The sequence below is a fragment of the Protopterus annectens genome, chromosome 16.part0, assembly GCF_019279795.1.
Source record: "Protopterus annectens isolate FY-2018-M chromosome 16.part0, PAN1.0, whole genome shotgun sequence".
NCBI classification, from domain to species: domain Eukaryota; kingdom Metazoa; phylum Chordata; order Ceratodontiformes; family Protopteridae; genus Protopterus; species Protopterus annectens.
Window position 1 is genome coordinate 882,410,646 of NC_056750.1, and position 27,895 is coordinate 882,438,540.

Here is a 27,895-nt window from a genome sequence, read left to right on the forward strand (position 1 = left end):
GACAGGCTTCCACCATCCGGCCCTTGGGACAGCCCGCTCCTTTGCCCCAAGCTGTTCCCTTGGAACAGGTCACTGTTTGCGAGGAGTCCTCTGACAGCCCCCCGGAGGATGTTCCCTGCAAACATACGTGCAAAAGGAGGCACATTGACTCCCCCGAGTCTCTCACAGAAGACACGGACTTGGAGGAAGGGGAAGGCTCCCCAAGATCACCCCCTGAGGATGTCTCATTTGGAGACATCATGGAAATGCTCGCATTGGGGTGGTCTGCCCCAAGTCTTCCTCGGACGAGTCCGTGTTCTTGGAGGCATTTGAAGCGGGCCGTCTACCTCTTGGGTGTCCTCCTGCCGACCCCTGGTGGACCTCATTACCACCAGGGCGTGGAAGGAACCGGACACCGTGGAGCCAATCCCAAAAAGGCCCGACCGTATTCTCAGTCCCCCGGCTGACCGTGCCCATTGGAGTAAGGGGCCTCCGGTAGATGCCATGTTGACGGCGGCTGCCACCAAGAGGGAACTTGCTCAGGAGAGTCCCTCAGTCCATCCCCCGAGCAAGGAGTCTCGGATGATGGACCGCTTGGGGAAGCGGATGTTTAGTTCAGCGACCTTCTCAGTGAGGGCGCTGAACTACCTGGCACGTGATTAGGATGCTGCATGATCTTATAAAAGAATACGCTGCATCCCCCCCAGAGTCCATGTCGGAGGAGGACAAAGTGCTGCACTCCACCCGTATGGCCACTCTTAGGTCCGTCACTAATACCTCTATGCGGCTACTGTCCCATGCTACGGAAGGTGCCGCTAGAGCCGCAGGGGCAGGCCTAGTTACTAGACGTCAGGCCTAGCTCCGTCATTGCGATTTCTCGGAGCCCTTCAAGGTGTCATTTGCGAACGCCCCTTTCGATGGTTCTGCCTCTTTGGCAAAACTGTTCGTGACACCTTGACCCAGAGCGAGAAGGACGGGAAGACGCTGTCTGCCGTCGGAATCCGCTTCTCTGTACCCCAGAGGCCCTATTCTAGGAACCAAAAGGGTCGGAAGAAGATGTGGTTCCGGAAGTCGCAGCAATCCCAGCCTGCTCCGGACAACCAGTCCTTCCGTGGCAGAGGAGGACAGGGAGGACGCCGCCCTAGGGGCAGAGGGGCTCCCAGGAACTTCGGGTCTAGAGAACCCTTCTCTGAACGGCCCGCGCAGCAGCCCTGAAGGGTTGCCCGGCTGCTCCACTCTGGAGGCAGTCGGGGCGTTCGGAGCACCTAGCAGCGTGGGAGTCCATAACATCAGACCGCTGGGTCCTCCAGATCATATCCAGAGGATACCGTATCCCTTTTCTTCACTTGCCAAAATTGAAGTCCCTCCCCGACGTTCCGCCCGGTCAGTGGGAGGCCGCTTTGGCAGAAATTGGCCATCTGCTAGAGAAAAGAGCCATCCAGCCCGTCCCCCCAGACCAGATCGGATTAGGGTTCTACTCCAGGTTCTTTTTAGTGCCAAAAAAGACGGGGATCTAAGACCAATTTTAGACCTTTCTCTCTTGAACCTGGCAGTTCGCAAGGAGAAATTCCGAATGGTTACATTACAGTCTATTCTCCCCCTTCTGGGAGAAAGCCACTGGATGTGCTCCATAGACGTCAAGGATGCGTACTACCACATACTAATGGACAGGCGCTCCAGGAGGTTTCTCCGCTTCCGGCTGGGAGCCAGTCACTACCAATTCCGGGTCCTTCCCTTTGGTCTCACCACAGCCCCCAGGGTGTTCACCAAAGTATTAGCAGTGGTAGCGGCCCACCTGAGGCTTCAGGGGGTGCAGGTCTTTCCTTACCTGGACGACTGGCTTCTCACCGCCCCAACAAGGCATCTACTTCTCACTCCTTTCTCCATCTTGCTCCACGCCTGGGCATCACGATAAACACAAAAAAATCCAACCTAGCACCCACGCAGTTCATAGATTTTATAGGTGCCAGGTTAGACACAAGGAGATTGAGAGCCTTCCTCACAGCGGACAGAGTTCAAAACCTACAGCTCCAGGTGCGGGCCATTCTCCACTCAAGATCAGTTCCGGCGGAGTTGGTCCTGAGGGCCCTAGGGTCCATGGCGGCAGCGATAGCGCTTCTTCCTCTCGCCAGGTTCAATATGCGTATCCTTCAATGGACACTCCTGGTTCAGTGGTCGTATCTTGCTCTTCCTATGCATCATCCCATTGCAATCAGCAAGGCTTGCAGGCGGTCCCTCCTGTGGTGGCTACACTCTCCAGATCTCCACGGAGGCCGCCCCTTTTGTGCCTCTCCCCCTATCGCCACTGTGACCACGGACGCCTCCCGCCTCGGGTGGGGGCATTTGCAGGCGGACGGTCCAAGGCATGTGGGACGATTCAGAGACCTCACTGCATATCAATGTTCTAGAGATGAGAGCAGTGCTCTTAGCGTTGCTAGCACTTCAAGCCTTTCTTCCCTTGGGAACAATTGCGATTCAATCGGACAACATGTCTGTTGTCTGGTATATCAACAAACAGGGAGGAACCAGGTCTTACCCCCTTTGTCAAGAAGCCATGAGAATGTGGGAATGGGCAATCTCCACCAACCGCTTTCTCATAGCAACGCATATTCCGGGTCGGTCCAACATCCTGGCGGACAAACTCAGTCGCACCATTCTCACCCCCTACGAGTGGTCTCTCAATACTCAGGTAGCGGAACGCATCTTCGCACAGTGGGGAACTCCTTGTTGCGATCTTTTTGTGTCTCCCTCAAACACCAAGTGCGACAGTTTTTTCGCTCTGATACCTCCTCCCGGAGGTTCCCCAAGAAACGCTCTGGTGCATGCTTGGCCACCCGGTCTTCTTTATGCTTACCCCCCCCCTTGCCTCTGATGCTCCAAGTTCTTCAGAAAGCCTCTCGGTTGGGGTGCAGAATGATTCTCATTGCTCCATTTTGGCCTCGACAGATCTGGTTCCCCTTCCTAAGGTCTCACTCAGTGAATCCTCCTTGGATTCTAGATCCCATTCCGGATCTGATATCTCATCCATCCCACTTATCTCCTCCGAATCTGGACAACCTGAAGCTGACCGCTTGGCTGCTCCAGTTCCACTCCTGATCAGGACTCCAGGTATTTCGTCCCCTGTTAAGGCCATCCTGGTGGCAGCTCATAAGCCATCCACTAGGAAAGTCTACCGCAGCAAGTGGAAACGGTTCTCCTTGTGGGCGGAGCGGCAAGGCCTAAACCCCTTCACAGTTCCTCTCCCTTTGGTGCTTGACTTCTTAACCACTCTTTTCAATGATGGTGCCAGCAGTTCCACGGTCAAAGTACAACTTGCAGCAATTTCTCATTATCACATAGGTCATGACTCCAGTCCACTGATGTCTGCCAAATTGTGTAAGATTTTCCTTAAAGGTACTTTTCTTCTCAGGCCCCCAATAAAGCAAGCGGTTCCTCCTTGGGACCTTTCCTTAGTTCTCCAGGCCTTGACCGCCCCCCCCCCTTCGAACTGGCGGCTACGGTAGATCTGAAATTCTTATCTTTCAAGACCGCCTTCTTAGTAGCCATTACTTCAGCCAAGAGAGTCTCAGAGCTTCAAGCATTATCAGCTAAACCTCCTTACTTGGTCTTTCATCCGGACCGTGTTTACCTCAGGACCAACCCGTCCTTTCTTCCTAAGGTAGCTTCTGAAGCAAACATTAATCAATCCATTAACCTCCCTGTTTTCTTCCCTAAATATCAAAACAAGGGTGAATACAAGCTTCACTCCTTAGATGTTCACAGGCAACTTAGATTTTATCTAAACAGGACGGCTGGTCATAGGCAATCCGACCAGTTGTTCATTTCCTTTGCTAAATTTAATTTGGGCAAGCCAATTTCTAAAGTCTCATTATCTCACTGGATTTCACAATGTATCTTACTGGCTTATCAAGCTTCGGGAAGGCCCGCACCGGAGGGTGTACATGCCCATTCAACCCGGTCAGTCTCTACCTCGGCAGCCTTTAAGGCTAGGATTCCTCTAGATGATATTTGTGCAGCAGCCACGTGGGCTTCATCTCATACCTTTATTTCCCACTACAAGTTGGATCTTACATCTAGGGGTAGAGCATCCTTTGGCTCAGGTGCTCGAATATCCTTCCATGATGGCGCCCAAGATTCAGGTAGCTGGGGACTCTGTCCCACAGGTTGCAGACAAATGAATCTCCTACTTCAGATTTAGAAGTTATGTACTCACCATAACGTTCCATCTGAGTAGGTGTATTCATTTGTCTGCAACCATTCCCTCCCTCCTATCCCCCTGGCCTTTTTAGTTTCCTGCATATGATGTGTTACCCTTTTCAGGGTGTTCATGCTGTTGGCAAACTCGATCTGAGGTCATGTAGGGAGAGCAGGGCATTATGGGTGAGGGGAGGAGCTGAGAGCTCGGATCCATAGCTGGTAAACCATGCCGGTTCGGATCCGATATCGGATCCATAACCCACAGGTTGCAGACAAATGAATACACCTACTCAGATGGAACGTTATGGTGAGTACATAACTTCTAATTATCCCCTTTGGTAAAAAACATGTACCCATTAATTACCACATAGGTGGCAGGGCACTAAACATCGAAAGTGTGATGAGAGACCTAGGGACAAAGGTGGACAGTGGTCTCACTTTCGATAACCACATCACCACAACAGTCAGAAAAGCCTATGTGGCACACCTCGTCACGAAGGGCTTTTCATCCAGGAAAAAGGAGGTCATTGTCCCACTGTACTCATCCCTCATTATACCCATTATAGAGTATGGTATGTACCTCACAGGACACCTGCAACAGCTGGAAAGGCGGCAGAAATTCCTCACTAAAAGAATCACAGGCCTAAAGCAGATGCCATATGCTGACCATGTAAAAAAAACTCCAGCTATACCCTGTGGCATATTGTCTACTCAGAGGCAATCTCTGCTTAACATACAAGGCCATGTCAAACCCTGAGCTGTTGGACATGCTCCACTTAAAGAAATCCCAATCCCTCAGAACCACACGCTCGAGGGATCTAAACCTTGTCATCACAATGAACAAAACATGCTGGAGGGATAGGTTCCTGACCCAGAGACTCCCCATACTCTAGAATAGACTGCCCATACATGTCAAGCAGAGCGCCTCATTGGCGGTCTTTAAAAGGAACCTTGATGATTGGATGGGAGATCGGAAATTCACCCCGGGGATCATGTCAGTCGACCTGCTAGACTGGTCCAGAGAAGTAAATATTGTGTGAAGAAATATCTATGGAATTGTTATGGCTAGGCTTGCATAGGCCCTAGGGCCGATAGCCTAGTACCAACCTATGAACATTCCAGCTCTGAGTACTCAAGCACATTCCAGCTCTGAGTACCCTGTTTGATGTTCATCGTGTTTCACTGTTGCAGTCATTACACTTGGGTTATCCTGCTGGCAGGCAACCCGCAGTCGGCCTGAGTTCCAAAGTCTTGGTCCGGCGTCGGTTGCTGTCGCTCCTTCCCTGACGTCAGTGCACCAGGGCTATAAAAGTTGCAACCGATGCCATTTTCTCCAGTCTTTCTTGCCGCGCAGTGCCTGAAGCAAAAGGAGTTCGCAAGTGCTGGTCGGCCGATTCCTGAGATTTTCAAAATTGAGTTTCAGAACCAAAGTCTTCAATAAAGCTAAGTACCCCATTGGGGAAACTTTTTCTTGCTCCAGACCGATGTCAGTAAAAGTTGATTGTATTTCTTGTGGGAAGCAAATACCTCATAAGGACTTTCACTCTTACTGTATCCCTTGCCTAGGCCCTGAACACGACGTTACTAGTTGTCAGTTTTGTGCTAGATTCAATAAGCGAACTATTAAACGTCGGTTTGATTTTGCTTTACATTATTTTGGCCGAAGGTTTAATTACATAATGCCGTCGGAACACCAGACGACTGGAATTTATAAAAAACGCAAAGACAAAGAAAAGGACAGGCATCTGAGGTCCAAAACCGACGACAAAGCCTCTTCTAGGCCAGTCACCGGTTCGTCGGTTCTCAGTGAGGCACTTTCGCAGCCCCTGACACCCACTACCTCAGAGCCACAGGCCTTAACCGACAGCCACGTGGCAACACCTAGGCCTGTGGAAACTTAAGGTATTGGGCCTACGGAAACTATACCATCAGATGGGTCCGGAGCTGCTGAGCAGGCATCGGCTTCTGATGGTGTTTTCAGACCTTCACAGCTTACAATTAAGCCCCACTACAGCAGCAAAGTCAAAAACGCCATTAAAGGAAAGAAAACAAGTACAGCATTCTCCAGAACAGTCATCCATGCCAAAGAAACAGATGCTTAAAATGGCCGAAGACCTTATTACTTTAATCAGGGGTTCCCATCCCCTCCTGACAAAAGGCCTAGGCAAGACACTGATTGATTCCTCTGATCAAGTTTCCATTTCCTCTGACTCCTCTTCTGATCAGGGATATTCTCTCCCTCCCTATGAGAACTCTGATGCAGAAGAGTCCATACCTGCAGCCTCACCGCTTGAGGATTATTCTTTTGGGGAATCCCTGCACACCATGAAGGAGCATTTCCATTGGGATAGCCAGGATTATTCAGAATCCAAGAAAAGGCTCAGAGACTTCCTTTTATTGCCTCAGCACAGGCCTCTGGCTACCCCCCCTGTGCTTGATATTGTTGATGTTTTCTCTGAATCCAGTCTGTCTCCTGATTCTTTACCCCCTGCACCAGTCAAGCCAGACAAATACTACAGGGTCCCTGACTCTCATAAATTTCTTTACAAAAACCCCGCTCCAGACCCAGAAACAATTTCTCAGGGTCCTAAAGGGGTTAAGGCTTCCACTGCCAAAAATCCTGTCCCCTCTGATAGGGATTCCAGTGCTCTGGACAGATGGGGGAAAAAAGTTTACACTTCTGCTACTTTATCTGTATGCTTAAATATCAACAGTACCTCATGTCTTTGTTAAAACAGAAAATGGTTTCAAATACAGAAAGTCCTGACAATAAGGAAATGCAGGATTTATTGCAGGCAATTGAACAAGTGGGAAAGCATACTCTGCAATGTGGTTTTGATTCATTAGAGGCTTCTTGCAGAGCCGCAGTTATAGGCTCTGTTATTCGTAGACATGCTTGGTTGAAAGAACAAAGTTTACCTGACCATGTTAAAGTTAAACTATTGGATGCTCCATTACAGCATGATACGTTGGTGTTAAGGCAGAAGAGGTGTTAAAGAAAATGGAGGATAAAGCAAAGTCAATGCAAACAGTGAAATATTTCTTACAGGTTCAACCAACCTAGATTTAGCAGAAACTGGCCTTCAAAAAATTGGTCCTTTCCAGTGTCAGACAGGCCACAAAGAGGCAGATACAGACGCCCAGGAGGCAGATCTCAGCCCCAAGGCTCCTACAGACCTAAACAATGGGGTGCTTCAGCCCCCAAAGGAGGGGAAGACAAATCACAACCTTATAGGAAGCAGTCCCAGTGACTTCCCTCTGCGAATGCCAAGCACTTACCTGTTGACAGCACCCCTAAGGGGAAAGCTAGCACTTTTCTCAAAAAATTGGCACATGATCACCCAGGACCCAATGGGTGCTGAATATTGTTTCTCAGGGTTACAGGTTCCACTTCCACACGCTTCCAAAACCAAAAGGTATGCCAGACCTGCCACAAAACCAATGAGCAGAGGCACAAAAACAGATTGCTGCTCTTATGGGCATGGGAGCTATTCAAAAAGTTCCACAGCAAGAACAGGGACAAGGATTTTACTCAATACTTTTCTTAGTACCCAGAAAGGACAAAGCCTGGAGACCAATACTGGACCTGTCAATCCTAAATACTTTCCTGGATGTTCCAAAATTCAAAATGTTGACACTACAGCAACTTCTGCCCATGCTGGGCAAGAAGGCTTGGCTAGTTACTTTGGACCTCAAGGAGGCATACCTGCATGTCCCAATCAGACAATCTTGCAGAAGATGCCTCAGATTCATAGCAGGCTCAATGCATTACCAATTCTCTGCACTGCCCTTTGGCTTATCTACTGTGCCCAGGGTCTTCACAAAATGCCTGGCACCAGTAATTGCATTTTGCAGACAAAAAGGAATTCAAATATATCCCTACTTGGACGACTGCCTTATTCAAGCAGAGAGCAATGACATTCTTCTAAAGCACCTGGCGTTTGTAAAAAGATTGCTAATTTGCCTAGGGTGTACACAGTAAACGAAAAGAAATCAAAACTAGTGCCCTCTCAAGAGATAATATTCCTGGGTGCAAGCTTAAATACAACTGCCCAGATGGCTTATCTCACGCCAGACAAACAAAGGCAACTGACTCATTACTTTCAAATGATGGCAACAAAAACCCATCTCCCTGCAAGAAAAATTCTGCAGGCCCTGGGCTTTATGGCATCCTGCATTCTACTAATTCCATATGCAAAACTGCATATGAGGAAACTACAATGGTATCTAAAAAGTGTTTGGACTCAGCATTGTCACAGCTTGGAGACAATCATAACTTTAATTCCCTGCCTGCAACAGGAGTTTCGATGGTGGTCCCAGGCCTGTCACCACAACAAGGGACAGCCTTTCACCTTACCCACAGCCAAGCAGACAGTAACAACAGATGCATCGGATTATACCTGGGGAGCACATATGGCAGGAAAATGTATTCAGGGCACGTGGCCCAAGGAACAAATGCATCTTCACATCAATCAAAAGGAGATGCTAGCTGTACAGAATGCCCTGACAGCCTGCAAGGACCTAATACATCCAGGACAACTGTTAATAAAGACAGACAATACCACAGTTACGTGGTAAATAAGCAAGGGGGCACAAATTCCTACCCCCTATGCAGACAAGCCATGACTTTGTGGAACACAGCACTGACCTATCAAGTACATCTGCAGGCACAATTCCTGCCAGGAACAAAAAACACACTGGCAGACTAACTAAGCAGAAACATCATGGATCCTCATGAATGGAAGCGGAATCACAAGTGCTCAGCATAACAAGTAAATGGGGACACCCAGACATAGATCTTTTTGCCTCCCCTCACAATTACCAAATTCAGAAATTTTGCACAAGAACTTATTCTCAAGCATGGAAAGTGGATGCTCTATCATTCAGCTGGAAAGGCCTGACAGTCTATGCCTTCCCTCCGATGCCTCTTCTCACCAAGGTGTTACTAAAAGTCAGGCAAGAAAGGCCAAAAATGATCCTGATTGCACCAAACTGGTACCCAATCCTAAAGAGTCTGTCTCAAGGCCCAGCTTGGCTTCTACCTCAAATCCCTCATCTTCTGACACAACAAAACAATCAGATTCTGCACAGTCAACTCAGAACCTTAAGCCTGGCTGCATGGCGGATAATGTAGCCACTCAGACGGCACCTCTCTCTAAAGCAGTTATGGATGTTATTTTAGAAGCCAGGAGGCCCAGCACTAGGAAATCGTATGCAGAAAAACTGAAGAGATTCTGTGCTTGGAACCAGGCACAAGGGCTCAAACCACTTGTCCCTAATATACCTCAGAGTTTGCAATACCTAACTGAGATGGACAAAGGCTTATCTTTCTCATCTATTAAAATCCATGCCTCTGCCATTTCAGCTCATTATAATACGGAACCTCCTTTTTTTTCACATCCTCTACTACAATACCTCAGAGGGGCAAAAATATAAGACCCCCAAGGAGAGCACCAGTACCTACTTGGGACCTCAATTTTGTTTTAGAAAAACTTACACTACCTCCTTTTGAACCAGCCAGCACAGCTGAACTAAAAATCTTGTCATGGAAAACTGCTCTGCTCCTAGCAATAACGTCTGCAAGAAGAGTCTCAGAGCTACAGGCATTAATGGCTGTGGAACCTTTTCTCATTTTTCATCAGGACAGGGTTTCTCTTAGAACAAACCCAACATTCATGCCAAAAGTGGTCTCCAATGTGGCCTTAAACCAAACCATTCATTTACCTACTTTTTACCCAAACCCCCAGAATAAAGGGGAGAAACTTTTGCACGCTTTAGATATACACAGACAGCTACGATTCTACTTGGACAAAACAAAAGCTTTCAGAAAAACTGAGCAACTGTTTGTAGCATATGCTGCTGGATCACAAGGAAAGCCTGTTACAAAGCAGACAATCTCGAAATAGATAGGACAAAGGAGTGTCAATATTCACCAAGGATATTCACACCACCAGGCTAGTTGGCCAACACAATGTGTCTGAAATTCTCCAAGTGCAACTAACACTAGGTAAGACTGCAATCCAAATTGTAGCTTGCTACAGATCCCCCACCATACCCCAAGATTCTCACTACACCTTTCTAAACATACTGGAAAATATTAAGATAGAACAAAACACCCTAATACTGGGTGATTTTAACTACCCTGCCATTAACTGGGAAAACTACTCATGTCCCAACACCTTTGCGTAACGGTTCTTGGAATTCATAAATTCCAACGCCCTGGATCAACTAATCCATAGTCCCACCAGGGGCTCCAATATCCTAGACCTGGTCATTACCAACATGGGAAATCAATGCTCCATACCTATGGTCACCCCTCGTTAGTCAGGTCTGACCATAAGCTAATCCCCTTAACATCCACATCCCACCCCCAGTAAAGAAACCACCATAAAAAACTTCTCCAAAGCCAACTTCATGCTACTCAAGTCAGAAGTGACAAACTTCAAGACACCCATGCAGACGGGAACTGAAAGTTCAACTGCTGAATCCTACACTAAGGCACTGTACGAGCACATCCACTCATGCATGAATCGTGCCATCCCAAATAGAACCAAAATGCTCTCATCCAAAAAAAGGAAGCCAATCTGGTGGTCCCCTGCCATAAACAAACTTTACAACAAAAGGAAGAAACTTTTGCAGAAAAGAGGAAAATCCCAGGATGCAAAAAACTCCCTTACTAGCCTCAGTAAGAAACTGAGATGCCTCATAAAATCCTCCAAAGCTAGTTATGAAAATAAAACTGTCAAATATTCCAAAGACAACCACAAAGCATTCTATAACTATGTCAAGAATCTAAATGGCAATGCTCAGATCTGCTCTGAGCTACAACAGAATGGCATTAAATATACTGATCCCAAGGATATTGCCAATATCCTGGCAGATCGATTCAGTGCCAACTTCACCCCCCTCTCACCCCTAAGTGGCCCATCTCAATACTGGAAGATTGCCAAATTCCAGTAATAACGGCCACACAGGTACAAAACGCACTCTCTAAAGCCAAGAATACAGCATCCATGGGACCAGATGACATCCCGGGCTGTGTACTACATGAACTACAATATGAACTGGCACCTCACCTAAGTGTCATGTTTAATCATAGCCTCACCTCAGGTTTCGTGCCCACTGAGTGGCGCAGAGCTACAGTTATCCCAATCCACAAGGGGGGATCCACCTTGGATCCCAGAAACTACCGTCCCATCAGTCTGACAAGCCTTATCTGCAAGGCCATGGAGCGTATTATCATGGAACTTATAAACAAAGACATTGGCAACCTTCAAACACTGGACCCCACCCAGTTTGGGTTTGTGAAGGGCCTAGCTTGTCTCCTGAACCTGATTGACGACTTTGAATCAGTCTCCAGAGCCATGGACAAGGGTAAGGTGGTCCACACAGCCTATCTAGACCTTGCCAAGGCCTTTGACACCATCCCCCAGTCTGGAATCATAGATAAACTTACTAAGTTGGGCATTAATCCCTATGTCACCCAATGGGTTGCTAAATGGCTTACTGATAGAACCCACACTGTAAAAGTAGCCGACTCCAAATCCAGCTCCAGACAAGTGACAAGTGGAGTACCTCAGGGTTCAGTCCTGGGGCCGCTCTTGTTTGGCATCTACTTCTCTGAAGTACAGGTCAACACTAAGAGACTCTGGCTAACAAAGTTTGCAGATGACTGCAAACTGGGAGCCATTATTGAATCCCCAAATGATGTGGATACTCTACAAAAGGGCCTTACAGAAACAGATGCTTGGTGCCAGAGCCATGGGCTCAAGTTCAATGCCAAGAAATGTATTGTTATCCCCTTTGGGAAAAAACATGTATCCATGAATTCCCATATAGGTGGCAGTACACTAAACATAGAAAGTGTGATAAGAGACTTGGGGACACAGGTGGACAGTGGTCTCACCTTCGATAACCACATCGCCACAACAGTCAGGAAATCCTATGTGGCACACCTCATCACAAAGGGCTTTTCATCCAGAAAAAAGGAGGTCATTGTCCCACTGTACTCATCCCTCATTAGACCCATTATAGAATACAACGCCCCATTTGGTATGTACCTCTCAAGACATCTGCAACAACTGGAAAGGCCTCAGAAATACCTCACTAAAAGAATCACAGGCCTAAAGCAGATGCCCTACGCTGACCGCCTTAAAAAACTCCAGCTATACTCTGTCGCATATAGTCTACTCAGAGGCGATCTCTGCTTAACATACAAGGCCATGTCAGACCCAGAGCTGTTGGACATGCTACACTTAAAGAAATCCCAATCCCTCAGAGCTACGCCCAGGGATCTAAACCTTGTCATCACAATAAACAAAACATGCTGGAGGGATAGGTTCCTGATCCAGAGACTCCCCAGACTCTGGAATAGATTGCCCATACATGTCAAGCAGCGTGCCTCTTTGGACCTCTTCAAGAGGAACCTTGACGATTGGATGGGAGAAAGGAAATTCACCCCAGGGATCACGTCAGTCGCCCTGCTAGACAGGGGTCCAGGAAAGTAAATAATGTGGGAAGAAATAGCCAGGGAATTGTAATGGCTAGGCTTGTAGGGCTGATAGCCTAGTACCAACCTATGACACTGCATCTGCTATGCACAACATGGCAAATCAGTGCCTAAGGGCATTGGGCCTCATTCTACCAGAGCAGCAGCCACTTCAGCAGCTTTCCTCAGAGGGATACCAACCAAAGACATATTTGAAGCTGCAACCTGGAGCTCAGTGCACACTTTTACCAACCACTACCACCTACCTCTCTACTCCAAATCCAGAGCAGGCTTTGCCACTGCAGTTCTGCAGGGCTTGTTAGCCTCGTCAAATCCAATTTAGACCCAGCCACCCAACCTCAGCTTTGGAATTCTACCCAAGTGTAATGACTGCCCAACCTCAGCTTTGGGATTCTACCCAAGTGTAATGACTGCCCAACCTCAGCTTTGGGATTCTACCCAAGTGTAATGACTGCAACAGTGAAACACGACAAACATAGTACAGTTGTGTACCTACCATATATGTAGATGTTCGACTGTATTCACTGTTGGGGTCCAGGTTACCCACCCACCATCCCCCTTTCTACATTGCTGGGACTTTTCTGTACTTCTCATCTCTATACTACCTATGTGGTGTATTTGCTTGTAGGTGAAGGAAATGTTTATAGTAATATATGCATGTTTTTTGGCATAATTTTATCTTTCCAGCCTTCTTATCTGGGGGCACCTGACATCTGGGGCAAGAAAAACTGAAGAAAATGGCTTTTGTTTCAACTTTTATACCCCTGGCGCACTGACGTCAGGGAAGGAGCGACAGCAATCGATGCCGGACCAAGACTTTGGAACTCAGGCCGACTGCGGGTCGCCTGCCAGCAGGATAACCCAAGTGTAATGACTGCAACAGTGAATACACTCGAACGTCTACATTTGTGGTAGGTATACAACTGTACTATACTTGTCTTGGAAGACAAGGCACACAGAAAGGGGGTACCTCCCTTAAGCTGAAAGCACATCCTTTGTACTTTCTGAAGCTGATCTTCATATCCCCTTCCACTTTATTGCTATCCATCAGCTTCCACAGGTCTGCATCAGTCCTGCAGGACTGAGAATATAGCAGACCTTCAACAATTCATTGATGTCCATCAGCTTCCACAGGTCTGCATCAGTCCTGCAGGACTGAGAATATAGCAGACCTTCAACAATTCATTGATATCCATCAGCTTCCACAGGTCTGCATCAGTCCTGCAGGACTGAGAATATAGCAGACCTTCCTCAATGTTAAGTACATGAGATCTTGTGTCGTTCGCCACTGACACTGGAACATGAGAACTTTTCATAGATGGTGTAAAACATGCACAGGAAATGTCAGATTCACTGCTTTTTTGTCTTGGATGGTTTTATGCAAATGTAGGAAACGCGTGTAAGAATCACTGCAGTAGTTGCATTGTCATAGATGGAGTAATGCATATGTAGGAAACTCGTCTTTTGAGCTTGTAATTTATGTCCTAAGTGTAGGCACTCTAATTCCATGCTGTGTTAAAGTCGATGCAGGATGTTTTCAAGGTAGACTATTTTTCTAGCTCGTTACCTCCTCATTTAAAGCTTTCTTCCTCTGTACTTTTCCGTTATCAGGGTAACCATCATAATGAGCGTTTGGAATCCTACCTCTCATTATAACATTGATCGTTCAGCTGCTGAAGTGGGTACCACACACACGTTGATATCAAATTTAGTAAGTGTGGTCGATCACATTTAGTAAATAACGACAATCATTTGACTTACAGACTTGTCTTACTCATAATAATGCATGCAAACAGGGTTTAATAGAAAGTGAATTAGCATGCATTATTCGGAGAAAAAGCAAGTGTCTACCTAAAATGCTTGCAATTCCTTATGAAATGTGATACAGCACACTTTTTTCATAAAACTGACAGATGTTCATAGTGTTTCACTGTTGCAGTCGTTACAATTGAGTTATCCTGCTGGCAGGCTACCCGCAGTCGGCCCGAGTTCCAAAGTCTGGGTCCGGCGTCTGTTGCTGTCGGCTCCTCCCTGACGTCTGCGCCAGGGGTATAAAAGATGCAGCTGACGCCATTTTCTTCAGTCTTTCTTGCCGCGCGGTGCCCGAAACAAAAGCAGTTCACAAGTGCCGGTCGGCCGACTCATGAGATTTTCAAATTCTAATTTCGGATCCGAAGTCTTCATTAAAGCTAAGTACCCCGTTGGGGAAACTTTTTTCTTGCTCCAGACCGATGTCAGAAAAAGTTAATTGTATTTCTTGTGGGAAGCAAATACCTCATAAGGATTTTCATTCTTACTGTATTCCTTGCCTAGGCCCTGACCATGATGTTGCTAGTTGTCGGTTTTGTGCTAGATTTAACCAATGCACTATTAAGCATCGGTACGATTTTGCATTTCATTATTTTGGCAGAAGATTTAAATATGTAATGCTGTCGGAGCAACCGACTACTGGAGTTTATAAAAAGCGCAAAGAAAAGGACAGGCATCCGAGGTCCAAAACCAATGACGAGGATTCTGCTAGGCCTGTCGCCGGTTCTCAGTGAGGCTCTTTCGCAGCCACTGACGCCCGCTACCTCAGAGCCATAGGCCGCTTCTGACTCCCACGTGGAGCCAACTAAGCCACTGGAAACTCAAGGTATTGGACACTCGGATACTATTCCCTCAGATGGGTCCAGAGCTGCTGAGCAGGCACCGGCTTCCGAGGGTGTTTTCAGGCCTACACAGTTGTATGTAAAACCAACTTCAGCTTCAAAGGCAAAGACTAAAGCAGCTCTAAAGACAAAGAAACAAGTACAACATTCTCCTGCACAGGCCTCCATGCCTAAAAAACAGATGCTTAAAATGGCCGAAGACCTAATTACTTTGATCAGGGGTTCCCATCCCCCACCTGATAAGAGGCCTAGGCAAGAGATAGAATATGCATCTTCAGATCAGGTTTCCATTTCCTCTGATTCCTCTTCTGACCAGGAATATTCTCTTCCTCCCTATGAGGATTCTGATGCTGAGGAATCTATTTCTTCAGCCTTTCTTCCTGAGGATTATTCTTTTGGGGAAACCCTGCATACTATGAGGTAGCATTTCCACTAGGAGAACCAAGATTACTCAGAATCCAATAAAAGGCTGAGAGACTTCCTTTTATTACCTCAGCACAGGCCCCTTGCTGTTCCTCCTGTTTTAGACATTGTAGATGTATTTTCAGAGTCCGGACTGTCTCCTGACTCTCTGCCTCCAGCTCCTGTTAAGCCAGACAGATACTATAGGGTTCCTGATTCTCATAAATTTCTTTATAAAAACCCTGCTGCAGACCCAGAAACTATCTCTCAGGGTCCCAAAGGGTCAAGGCGTCCAGTACAAAAAGTCCTATACCCTCTGATAGGGATTCAAGGGCTCTGGACAGGTGGGGGAAAAAGATTTATACTTCTGCTACCTTGGCTGTAAGAGCTTTAAATTGTCAATTACATATACTTAAATATCAGCAGTATCTAATGTCACTGCTTAAACAAAAAATGTTGACAAATTCAGAATGTGCAGAAAACAAAGAAATGCAGGATTTATTGCATGCAGCTGAACAAGTGGGAAAGCATACTTTGCAATGTGGGTTTGATTCTCTAGAGGCCTCCTGCAGGGCCGCTGTTACAGGTTCTGTCATTAGGAGACATGTTTGGTTAAAAGAACAGAATCTGCCCGATCATGTTAAAGCAAAATTATTAGATGCTCCATTACAACATGATACCTTGTTTGGTGTTAAAGCAGAAGAAGTTTTGAAGAAAATGGAGGACCAAGCTAAATCTATGCAAACAGTCAAGGATTTTTTACAGGTACAGCCTCCCAGATTTAGCAGGAACTGGCCTGCAAAGAGTTGGTCCTTTCCAGTGTCAGACAGACCACAAAGAGGTAGATACAGATGCCCCAGAGGCAGATCACAGCCCCAAGGCTCATACAGGCCTAAACAATAGCGTGCTTCAACTGCCAAAAGCGGAGAAGAAAAATCACAGCCATACAGGAAACGGTCTCCATGACGTTCCCCTGCCAGCACCAAGCACTTATCTTCTAGCAGCTCCCTTGGCGGGAAGACTATCACTTTTTGCTCAAAATTGGCACATGATCACTCAAGACAAATGGGTCTTAAATATCGTATCCCAGGGCTACAGGTTCCATTTTCATACCCTGTCAAGGCCAAACGGTATGCCAGACCTGCCACGCAATCAATGGGCAGAGGCACAAAAACAAGTTTCATCCCTCATGGACATGAGGGCCATTCAGCAAGTACCACAGCAAGAGCAGGGACAAGGATTTTACTCAAGGCTATTCTTGGTGCCCAGAATGGACAAAACCTGGAGACCAATACTGGACCTGTCTATCCTGAACACATTCCTGGACATTCCAAAATTCAAAATGTTAACTGCAGTAGCTTCTGCCCATGGCTTGTGACTTTAGACCTAAGAGAGGCATGCCTGCATGTCCCAATCAGAAAATCATGCAGAAGATACCTTGGATTTATAGCTGGCTCAATGCATTACCAATTCTCTACACTGCCCTTGGGCTTATCTACTGCGCCCAGGGTCTTCACAAAGTGCCTGGCACCAGTAATTGCTTTTTGCAGACAAAGAGGAATTCAGATATATCCTTAATTGGATGACTGCCTTATTCAAGCAGAGAACAAGGACACTCTACTACAGCATCTGGCGTTTGTAAAAAACATTACTAGCAGGCCTAGGGTACACAGTAAACGAAAAGAAATCGAAACTCGTACCCTCTCAAGAGATAATATTCCTGGGTGCAAGCTTAAATACAACTGCCCAGATGGCTTATCTCACGCCAGACAAACACAGGCAACTGACTACTTATTTCAAAATGTTGGCAATAAAAACCCAGTTATCTGCAAGAAAAATTCTGCAGGCTTTGGGCTTCATGGCATCCTGCATTCTGCTAATTCCATATGCAAGACTGCATATGAGGAAACTTCAATGGTATCTAAAAAGTGTTTGAACTCAACATTGCCACAGCCTGGAAACAATAATTACCCTCATTCCCTGCCTTCAACAGGAGTTTTGGATGGTGAGCAAAAGCCTGTCACCACAATAAGGGACAGCCATTCACCTTACCCACAGCCAGGCAGACATTGACAACATATGCATCAGATTATGCCTGGGGGGCACATATGGCAGGAAGATGTATTCAGGGCACATGGTCCACAAGTCAAATGTATCTATATATCAATCAAAAAGAGATGCTAGCAGTTCAAAATGCCCTGACAGCCTTCAAGGATCTACTTCATCCAGGACAACTACTGATGAAGACGGACAATACCACAGTCATGTGGTACATAAGCAAGGGGGCACAAATTCCTTCCCCCTCTTCAGACTAGCGATAAACTTGTGGAACACAGCATTGACTTACCAAGTACATCGGCAAGCAAAATTCCTGTCAGGAAGGATAAATACTCTGGCAGACAAATTAAGCAGAAACCTAATGGATCCCCACGAGTGGAAATTGGATCCACAAGTCTTCAGCATGATAACAAGGAACTGGGGGTGCCCGGACATAGTCCTATTTGCCTCCCCTCGCAATTGCCAACTACAAAGATTCTGTACAAGGACTTATCACAAGCAAGCATGAAAAGTGGATGCTCTAGCTTTCAGCTGGAAAAACCTAACTGTATATGCTTTTCCTCCTCTGCCTCTCCTCCCCAAGGTACTCCTCAAGGTCAGACAAGAGAAGCCAAAAGTGATTCTGATTGCCCCAGACTGGCCCCGCCAGCACTGGTACCCAATCCTAAAGAGCCTGTCCCAATGCCCAGCTTGGACACTACCTTAAATTCCTCACTTATTGACTCAACAAAACAGTCAGATACTGCACGGCCAACTCAGGACCCTAAACCTGGCAGCATGGCGAATAATGTAGCCATTCAAGACGCACTTCTTTCTAAAGCAGTTATGGATGTTATTTTGGAGGCCAGGAGGTCTAGCACCAGAAAATCTTATGCAGAAAAACGGAAGAGATTCTGTGCTTGGAACCCGGCACAAGGTATTGACACGAATGTTCCAAATATTCGTCAGATTATGCAATACTTAACCAAGATGCTGGATAAAGCCCTTTCCTTTTCATCCATTAAAATTCATGCCTCTGCCATTTCAGCTCACTACAATACAGAACCACCAATTTTTTCTCATCCATTACTAAGGCAGTACTACAGGGGGGCCAGAAACGTAAGATCCCCAACGAGAGCACCAGTACCTGCATGGGACCTCAACTATGTCTTGGAAAAACTTACACTGCCTCCCTTTGAGCCAGCCTCTGCAGCTGATATAAAATTCTTATTCTCGAAAACAGCTCTGCTCCTAGCAATAACCTCCGCTAGACGAGTCTCAGAGTTGCAGGCACTCATGGCTGTGGAACCTTTCATCATTTTCCACCCTGACAGGGTTTCCGTGAGGACAAACCCTACATTTATGCCTAAAGTGGTGACCAGTGTGGCCCTTAACCAAACAATTCACTTGCCTACCTTCTACCCAAACCGACAGAATAAGGGTAAGAGACTTCTGCTTTCTTTGGACATTCACAGACAGCTACGCTTCTACTTGGACAGAACCAAAGCTTTCAGAAAGACTGAACAGCTTCTAGTAGCATATGCTGCAGGATCACAAGGAAAGTCTATCTCAAAGCAGACTATTTCCAAGTGGATAGGCCACTGCATTCATTTCTGCTATTCACAGCATGGCAAATCAGTGCCTAAGGGCATTAGGCCACATTCCACCAGAGCAGCAGCAACTTCAGCAGCCTTCCTCAGAGGAGTACCAACCAAAGCCATCTTAGAGGCTGCAACTTGGAGTTCAGTGCATACTTTTACAAAGCACTACCACTTACCTCTCTATTCTAAATCCAGGGCAGGCTTTGCCACTGCAGTTCTGCAGGGCCTGATAGCCTCTCCTAATCCTATTTAGCTCCAACCTCCCAACCATAGCTTTGGGATTTAACCCAATTGTAATGACTGCAACAGTGAAACACGATGAACATAGTACAGTTGTGTACCTACCATAAATGTAGATGTTCGAGTGTATTCACTGTTGCAGTCCAGGTTACCCTTCCTCCAGCCCCCTTTTCCTTACTGGGAATTGTCTGTACTTCACTATTCTTTACAACCTATGTGGTGTATTTGCTTGTAGATCTAGGAAAAGTTATTTTTTGGGTATGCATGCTTTTTGGCATTAGTGAGCCTACCATTTTAGGGGCACCTGACATCTGGGGCAAGAAAAACTGAAGAAAATGGCATCGGCTGCATCTTTTATACTCCTGGCGCACTGACATTAGGGAGGAGCTGACAGCAACCGATGCCGGACCTAGACTTTGGAACTTGGGCCAACTGCAGGTAGCCTGCCAGCAGGATAACCCAATTGTAATGACTGCAACAGTGAATACACTCGAACATCTACATTTATGGTAGGTACACAACTGTACTTAGTAGGGAATGAGGAGGGGTTTCAGATGAAATCAACAGAGTTCAGAGATATATGTCCCCTGAAAACGACACTAAACCAGGAAGTACTTGTTGCCCTGATAACATCTTTAAAAAGTGTCCCACTTTTTGCCCATAGCTTTTTTTTTCCACGTTGTGAGACGTAGTGCATCCCATTTTGGTGATGACAACTTGACAACTATGTCATCGTAGCAGTATATTAATTTTTTCTCGAAGATAAAATATATTTGTAGGCTGTGGAAGGCTAAACCTTTTTCGCAAAGATAAATTATATTTGTAGGCTGTGGAAGGCTAAACTGGAAGCCGAAGCTTTAAAACGTAAAACCCAGAATTCTCAATAATTGTATGCTGTCTCACTTGCAGATGTCCTTCAAGAATGCAACTGCAGTCATAACATATGGGTTGTCCTGCCTCAGGCAGCCCTCGGTCGGCCGAATTCCAAAGTCTGGGTCTGGCGTCGGCTGGTGTCGCCTCCTCTCCGACGTCACAATGGCTGGAGTATAAAGGCATCGGCCGACATCATCTTCTTCGTCTTTCTTGCCGCGTGGTGCCCGAAGCAGAAGCAGTTCGCAAGTGCCGGTCGGTCAGCTCCTGTGTTTTCAGTACCAAAGTCATCTAAAAGCTAAGTACCCCGTTGGGGAACATTTATTCTTGCCTCAGCCGATGTCAGAACAAATTGAGAAAGTTAATAATTGTTTGTCTTGTGGTAAACAAATACCTCATAAGGACTTCCATTCTCTCTGCCTTCCCTGCCTGGGTCCAGACCACGACGTCTCGGCCTGTGCTGCCTGTGCCTGCTTTAATAAGCGCACTCTCAGGCGCCGGGCAGAATTCGCCGAGGACTTCTTCGGTGAATCTTTTGCGTATATCATGCCGTCGGAACAACAGACAACCCAATCTGCTAAAAAACGCAAGGACCGGGACCGACATCCTCGGCCCGTGTCCACTACCGATGTTCCTCCTAAACCCTCTGCTAGCGCTCCGGTTCCTTCGGAAGTGGTATATCTACCGCTCCAGGCTGACGACACAGCGTTAACACGACCTTCGGTCTCTGAGATCTCTCTGGTGCCGGTTGTTGATTTTCCTCCGGAAACCGAAGTTCTGGATCTACCCGACACCATTCCTGTGGACAAGGTAACGCCTGCACGTGGGGCTGCCAGGCCTCCTGTTTCCATGTCCATCAAGGCCTTTGCATGTGCTAAGGCCGCCAGTCAGGCCAAGGCCCATCCTAAACCTGCCCAGGCCCCTTCTTCTGATAAGCAGATCATGTCTCTGGCTGCAGATCTTATTTCCCTAATCAGGGGGTCTCAGCCTCATCTGGATAGGAGTTCTCCGCCACCTGCAGAGAAAAGGCCTAGAACTGAGCAGGCGGACCTCTCCTCGGATGAAGCCTCTGGGGATTCTGAGCACTCTGATACTCAAGAAGAACCCTTCCAGGCCTACGAGGACTCTGATGCTAAGGAATCTATTCCCTTTGCCTCCCCTCCAGAGGATTTCTCATTTGGGGAAGGTTCTGCATTCCATGAGGGAACATTTTCAATGGCAGGGTCAGGAATTCTCTGACTCCAGGAAAAGGCTACGTACTTTCCTCAAGCTCCCCCAGCACAGACCTTTGGCTATCCCTCCAGTTATGGATGTTTTGGATGATGTTTACTCTGACTCCATTGCCAACCCTGATTCTCTTCCTCCTGCTCCTGTCAAGCCGGACAGATATTACAGGGTCCCTGACACTCACAAGCACCTTTTTAAGGCTCACTCTGTGGACCTAGAAACTATTTCACAGGGCCCCAAGGGAGTGGCTTCCTCCTCTGCCAAAAACCCACTGCCAGCTGACAGGGAAGCAAGGTCCCTGGAGAGATGGGGTAAAAAAGTATACACATCTACTACTTTAGCCATGAGGTCTCTTAACTGTCTTTTTCACATGTTTCAGTACCAGAAAAATTTAGCCTCTCCTGAGCCTATTGATAAAAAGGCACTGCAGGATCATATTCATAACACTCAGCAGGTTAATAACCATTTTCTGCAGTGTGGTTATGATGCACAGGAAGCTTCATGTAGGGCAGCTATGACTGGGGCTGTAATACGTAGACATGCTTGGTTGAAGGATCAGTCTTTGCCTGACCATGTTAAAGTAAAGTTACTGGATGCACCATTGGAAAAACAAGCTTTTTGGTGCTACTGCACAAGATGTATTGAAATCCATAGAGGAAAAAGCAAAGTCAGTACAGACAGTCAAGGATTTCCTTCAGGTTCAGCCACCCAGATTCAGCAGAAACTGGCTCTCCAAGAATTGGTCCTTCCCTGGCTCTGACAAGTTTCAAAGGGGAAAAAGCAGATGTGGCCGAGGTAGAGGGCAATACCGAGGATCTTACAGGGGACGCCAATGGCAACCTCCAAATCAAAGAAGTGGCGCAGACAATTCAGCTGCACCACAAGGACAATCACAATGACTCGACTCCCGTACCGCCTACAAAGGTTCAAAGAGAAGCACCTTTGGGCGGAAAATTAGGCTTATTCTCACAAAACTGGCATATCTTAACCAAGGACAGTTGGATTCTGGATTTGATAGACAAAGGTTACAGATTCCACTTCCACACATTACCAATAAAACAAGGCATGCCAAACCTGCCACATCATCAAAGGGCAGAGGCACTCACTCAAGTTTCCAAGCTATTAAGTATAAAAGCAATAGAAAGGGTTCCTCCTCAGGAACAAGGCCAGGGATTTTATTCAAGATTGTTCCTTGTTCCAAGAAAAGAAAACAAGTGGAGACCCATACTGGACTTGTCAACTCTAAACACTTTTCTCATTGTGCCAAAGTTCAAAATGCTGACATTGCAGCAACTTCTTCCCATGTTGGGCAAGGGGTCTTGGCTGGTCACTCTGGACCTCAAGGAGGCATACCTGCATGTCCCAATCAGACAAAGCTGCAGAAGATACCTCAGATTTCTTGCAGGGACAGAGCATTATCAATTCTCAGCATTGCCGTTTGGCTTATCTACTGCGCCCAGAGTGTTCACGAAATGCCTGGCATCAGTAGTGGCACACTGCAGACTGCAGGGGATTCAAATATACCCCTACTTGGACGACTGTCTCATACAAGCAGACAACAAACAAACCTTAAAGGGAATTTGGACTATGTCATGCATCTACTGCAGGCCTTGGGATACACAGTCAACATTCAGAAGTCAGACTTACTACCATCCCAACAAATTATATTCCTAGGAGCCAAACTGGACACGGAAAAACAAATGGCCTACCTCACACAGGAAAAACAGCAGCGTTTACCAGAGTACTTCAAAGGCCTAGCAAAGCTTTCCCAGCTGACTGCAAAGAAAATCCTGCAGGCCCTGGGCTTCATGGCATCTTGCATCCTTCTGATACCTTTGGCAAGACTTCATATGAGAAAGCTGCAATGGTATCTAAAAAACTTATGGTCTCAACACAGCAACAGCCTAGAGGACATAATCCCACTTATTCCATGTCTGCAAAAGGAATTTCTATGGTGGGCTCAAGCCAGTCAACTAAATGAAGGCATGCCTTTCAACAGACCTCAAGCAGACCAAATGATAACAGACGCCTCAGACCATGGATGGGGGGCGCACATGGAGGGCAGATGCATTCAAGGTCTTTGGACGCCAAAGGAAAGACATCTGCACATAATCCAAAAGGAGATGCTGGCAGTGATACATGCCATCGAGACTTTCGAAAAAACACTGTAAGACAGGGACATCTGCTAATAAGGACAGACAACACTACTGTCATGTGGCACATAAACAAGCAGGGAGGCACTCATTCTTACCCCCTCTGCAGACTAACAATGCTTCTCTGGGAAAAATCCCTGAGCTTGAGGATACATTTACAATCCCAGTTTGTACCAGGCAAGGACAATGTACTGGCGGACAATCTGAGCAGAAATTTCATGGATCCACACGAATGGATGCTGCACCCTCACATTTTCTCTCAACTGGCAAAGACATGGGGAAGACCGGACGTAGATCTTTTTGCTTCCCACTTAAATCACCACCTGGAAAAGTTCTGCACAAGGACTCACCACCCTCTAGCTTGGAAAACGGATGCTCTCTCTTTCAGCTGGAATTCTCTAAAAATTTATGCATTCCCTCCCCTGCCTCTGCTGACCAAGGTGATACTGAAGATCAAAGCAGAACAACCAACAGGCATCTTGATAGCTCCAGACTGGCCGAGGCAACACTGGTACCCATTGCTATTGACCATAACTCGGACCAAGCCATGGCCTCTGAGCCTATGGCCCCTGCTCCAAACTCAACACAATTACAGGACTGTACATCAAGACCTGAAAACATTGCATTTGACAGCCTGGAGGCTACCATGACTTCAACACCAAACTCTCTTTCCAAATCTGTTCAAGAGATCTTGATGGAAGCACGCAGACCTTCCACCAGAAAAACCTATTCAGCCAAGTGGAAGAGATTCAGTGTCTTGAATGCCAACAGGGGTCAGGACACAGCATTACTGAGTATACCTCAAATATTAGAATACTTGGCAGAACTATTTCATACTGGACTCTCATACTCCTCAATAAAGATTCATGCCTCAGCAATCTCAGCAAAATACAACTGTGACCCTCCAGTTTTTTCGTATCCTCTGCTAAGACAGTTTCTAAGAGGGATAAAGAATATTAAACCTCCCAGAAAACAGCCAGTACCTGCATGGGACCTCAACTACGTGTTGGAAAAACTAACTCTCCCTCCATTTGAGCCAGCAGCAACCTCAGAAATGCAATTTCTGTCATGGAAGACTGCCTTCTTATTGGCAGTCACCTCTGCAAGAAGAGTTTCGGAGATACAGGCACTCATGGCAGTGCCCCCCTTCCTCATTTTTCATCAGGACAGAGTCTCTCTGAGAACCAACCCTACATTCATGCCAAAAGTAATTTCCAGGGTGTCTCTAAATCAAGCTATTCATCTACCTGCATTCTTTCCCAATCCTCAAAATAAGGGGGAAAAACTTCTGCATACTTTGGACATACACAGACAATTACGCTACTACTTGGACAGAACTAAGGCCACCAGAAGGTCTGATCAGCTGTTTGTAGCCTATGCTGCTGGAGTACAAGGAAAAGCAATCTCCAAGCAAACCGTTTCAAAATGGATTGGACATTGCATCAGATTTTGCTACTCTTTCCATGGAAAAGGTGTGCCAGCCAATATTAGGCCACATTCCACCAGAGCTATAGCCACATCCACAGCCTTTCTAACAGGAGTGGCAACAAAGGACATTTTAGAGGCTGCTACATGGAGCTCCGTGCATACATTTACCAAGCACTACAACCTGCCCTTATATTCCAGATCCCGAGCAGGCTTTGCTTCGGCAGTCCTGCAGGGGATTTTAGCTACACCATCCTTATCTTAGTTCCATCCACCCCCAGCTCGGCTATGGTACTCAACCCATATGTTATGACTGCAGTTGCATTCTTGAAGGACATAGTACAGTTTTGTACCTACCATAAATGTAGATGTCTGATAGATATGCAACTGCAGTCGGATTTTCCCACCCTCCTACCCCTCTGTATCCTTCTTTTTTGGGTCCCTACCCCTCTTCCCTTCAGCTGGGGGTATCTCCTATGGTGTATCTGTTTATTACTGTTGTGCATGTTTTGGATTATTTTATCTATTTACCAAATTTAGCCTTCCAAGGAGGGCACCTGGCATCTGGGGCAAGAAACACCGAAGAAGATGGCGTCGGCCGATGCCTTTATACTCCAGCCGTTGTGACGTCGGAGAGGAGGCGACACCAGCCGACGCCGGACCTAGACTTTGGAATTCGGCCGACCGAGGGCTGCCTGAGGCAGGACAACCCATATGTTATGACTGCAGTTGCATATCTATCGGACATCTACATTTATGGTAGGTACAAAACTGTACTTTCTGTTGATTCCTTTGATACTGGATATTTCTGCTAATATTGGCAATGAAGGGCAACTTCCCCTATGACAAAACCGGTAACAAGGCCAAAACAAATGTTGCCCATTAACAGAAAAGTGCCTCTTCCTCTGTAGGTATAATGCATAATCTTATTTATTGCATTGGGTTTACCACAGTGGTTCCACTGGACATTCGGGCCTATTTTAGCGGTGGCCCGGGGAGAAAAGCTCCAACAATGTTGATAACATAACTGAATGAAAACGTCTGCCTAAGAAGATTGCACACTTTTTAAGTATGTCATTTACAGCACAAGGAAGTAACACTGACTACATCACATTTAGTTTTCATTAGTTTGTTAAACCCATTTTTCTGACAAATTAACTCTATTTTTGTTTGCTTTTAGCTGGTGATGATGAGATTTCCTTCGATCCTGATGACATCATTACGAATATTGAAATGATTGATGATGGCTGGTGGAGGGGTGTGTGTAAAGGTAGTTATGGACTCTTCCCTGCTAATTATGTTGAACGCCGGGAGTAAAACCACTTCAGTCACAGAGTATGCCTTAATTATGCTGTCTGTTCTGCTTCCATGCAAAATACATCATAGAGCATCTTTTCTCGGGTGCTTGGTGGAGGAGATTATAATTTTGCATTTATAAATCAGTTATCGGTGCTTTAGAACTGGGGTAAAGTCACATTTCCAGTTTCTGAACACCTGTGACGACTTCAGCAGTATTCCGCTTTTGCTTCAGAATCATGTGACACTATCGGACTGAATAGGAATAAGAGCAGCTATGCATTTTAGTAAACATCGTTGAAACTTCAGCATCGTAGACAAAAAGTAAGAAATTTGTAGAGATCGAGTAACCATGTAGCTTTCAGAACTATGAAGCGTAGTATGGCCATTCTTATTTTGTAGTTTAATGAGCTTTTAATCATGCTGACTGTAGTCCAGTATTGGATTCTCTACCTTCAAATTCTTTGTTTTTGATGGGAGAATTAGATTTGTTATAGTAATTGTCATCATGATGGTCACCAGTGGAGATGGGGTTGGACAATATGAACTGCTACTTTTTCCTTGTATGCATAAATAAGTATGGCTTTATCCTGCGCCAGTTAAAAATGCATCTTGTTTTAGATTGCCATTGCACAGTAAACGGTTTTATAGCTACAGTATAAAAAATAGCTGAAAACAGAGGGTTGCAAGACAGAACTGCTTTAGTTACATCACCTTCCTGAAAGGTGGTGTATGCCAGCAGAATAATGCAAAAGATGTCTCTCTCGTTGTATTGATTTAAATGTGATGTAGGCATTTGGCAGATATTTGCTATTATGACCAAATCTGCACATGCATTTAGCATGTTCCCATTTTGGTGCCTACAGTCATTGCATATTTGATGAATAATTGGGATGGGTTTTTTAACTTTTTCGTTACACATTTATATATATATATATATATATATATATATATATATATATATATATGTATGTATGTATACATATTTTACATAACATTGAGAATATGATTTTGTAAATTAATTTTGAATAAAAACATTTTTGAACAATGTGTGCAGCAAGAGTTTTATTTCTTGTGTTTAATTTACTTAATTTTAAGAATGTTTCATTCCAGCTACCACATTGCTTAAAATTTAAATTTTCTTTCTTTTCAACTTTGAAAGGGGGTGTTTCAGATTTGGAAATTGAATTACTTTTTGTGAGGGATCTAGGTGTTTGCCATGTGTCCACATGGGTTTTTACTGGGTGTTCATATTTCCTGCCACATCCCAAAGATGTGTACATGGGTGAAATAGTGATTTTACAGATT

At 45.9% G+C, this 27,895-nt stretch overlaps 1 protein-coding gene across 1 annotated transcript in view; it reads left to right on the top strand.

Annotated features, from left to right (window-relative positions):
* Positions 1–27,637, top strand: part of LOC122790680 (src substrate cortactin-like) — a 1,120,562-nt gene extending 1,092,925 nt beyond the window's left edge. The window contains exon 14 of the mRNA XM_044058203.1: positions 26,472–27,637. Coding sequence (XP_043914138.1) covers positions 26,472–26,608 — 137 coding nt within the window. The 3' untranslated portion in view covers positions 26,609–27,637. The remainder of the gene's footprint in view (positions 1–26,471) is intronic.
* The last annotated feature ends 258 nt before the right edge of the window (positions 27,638–27,895 follow it).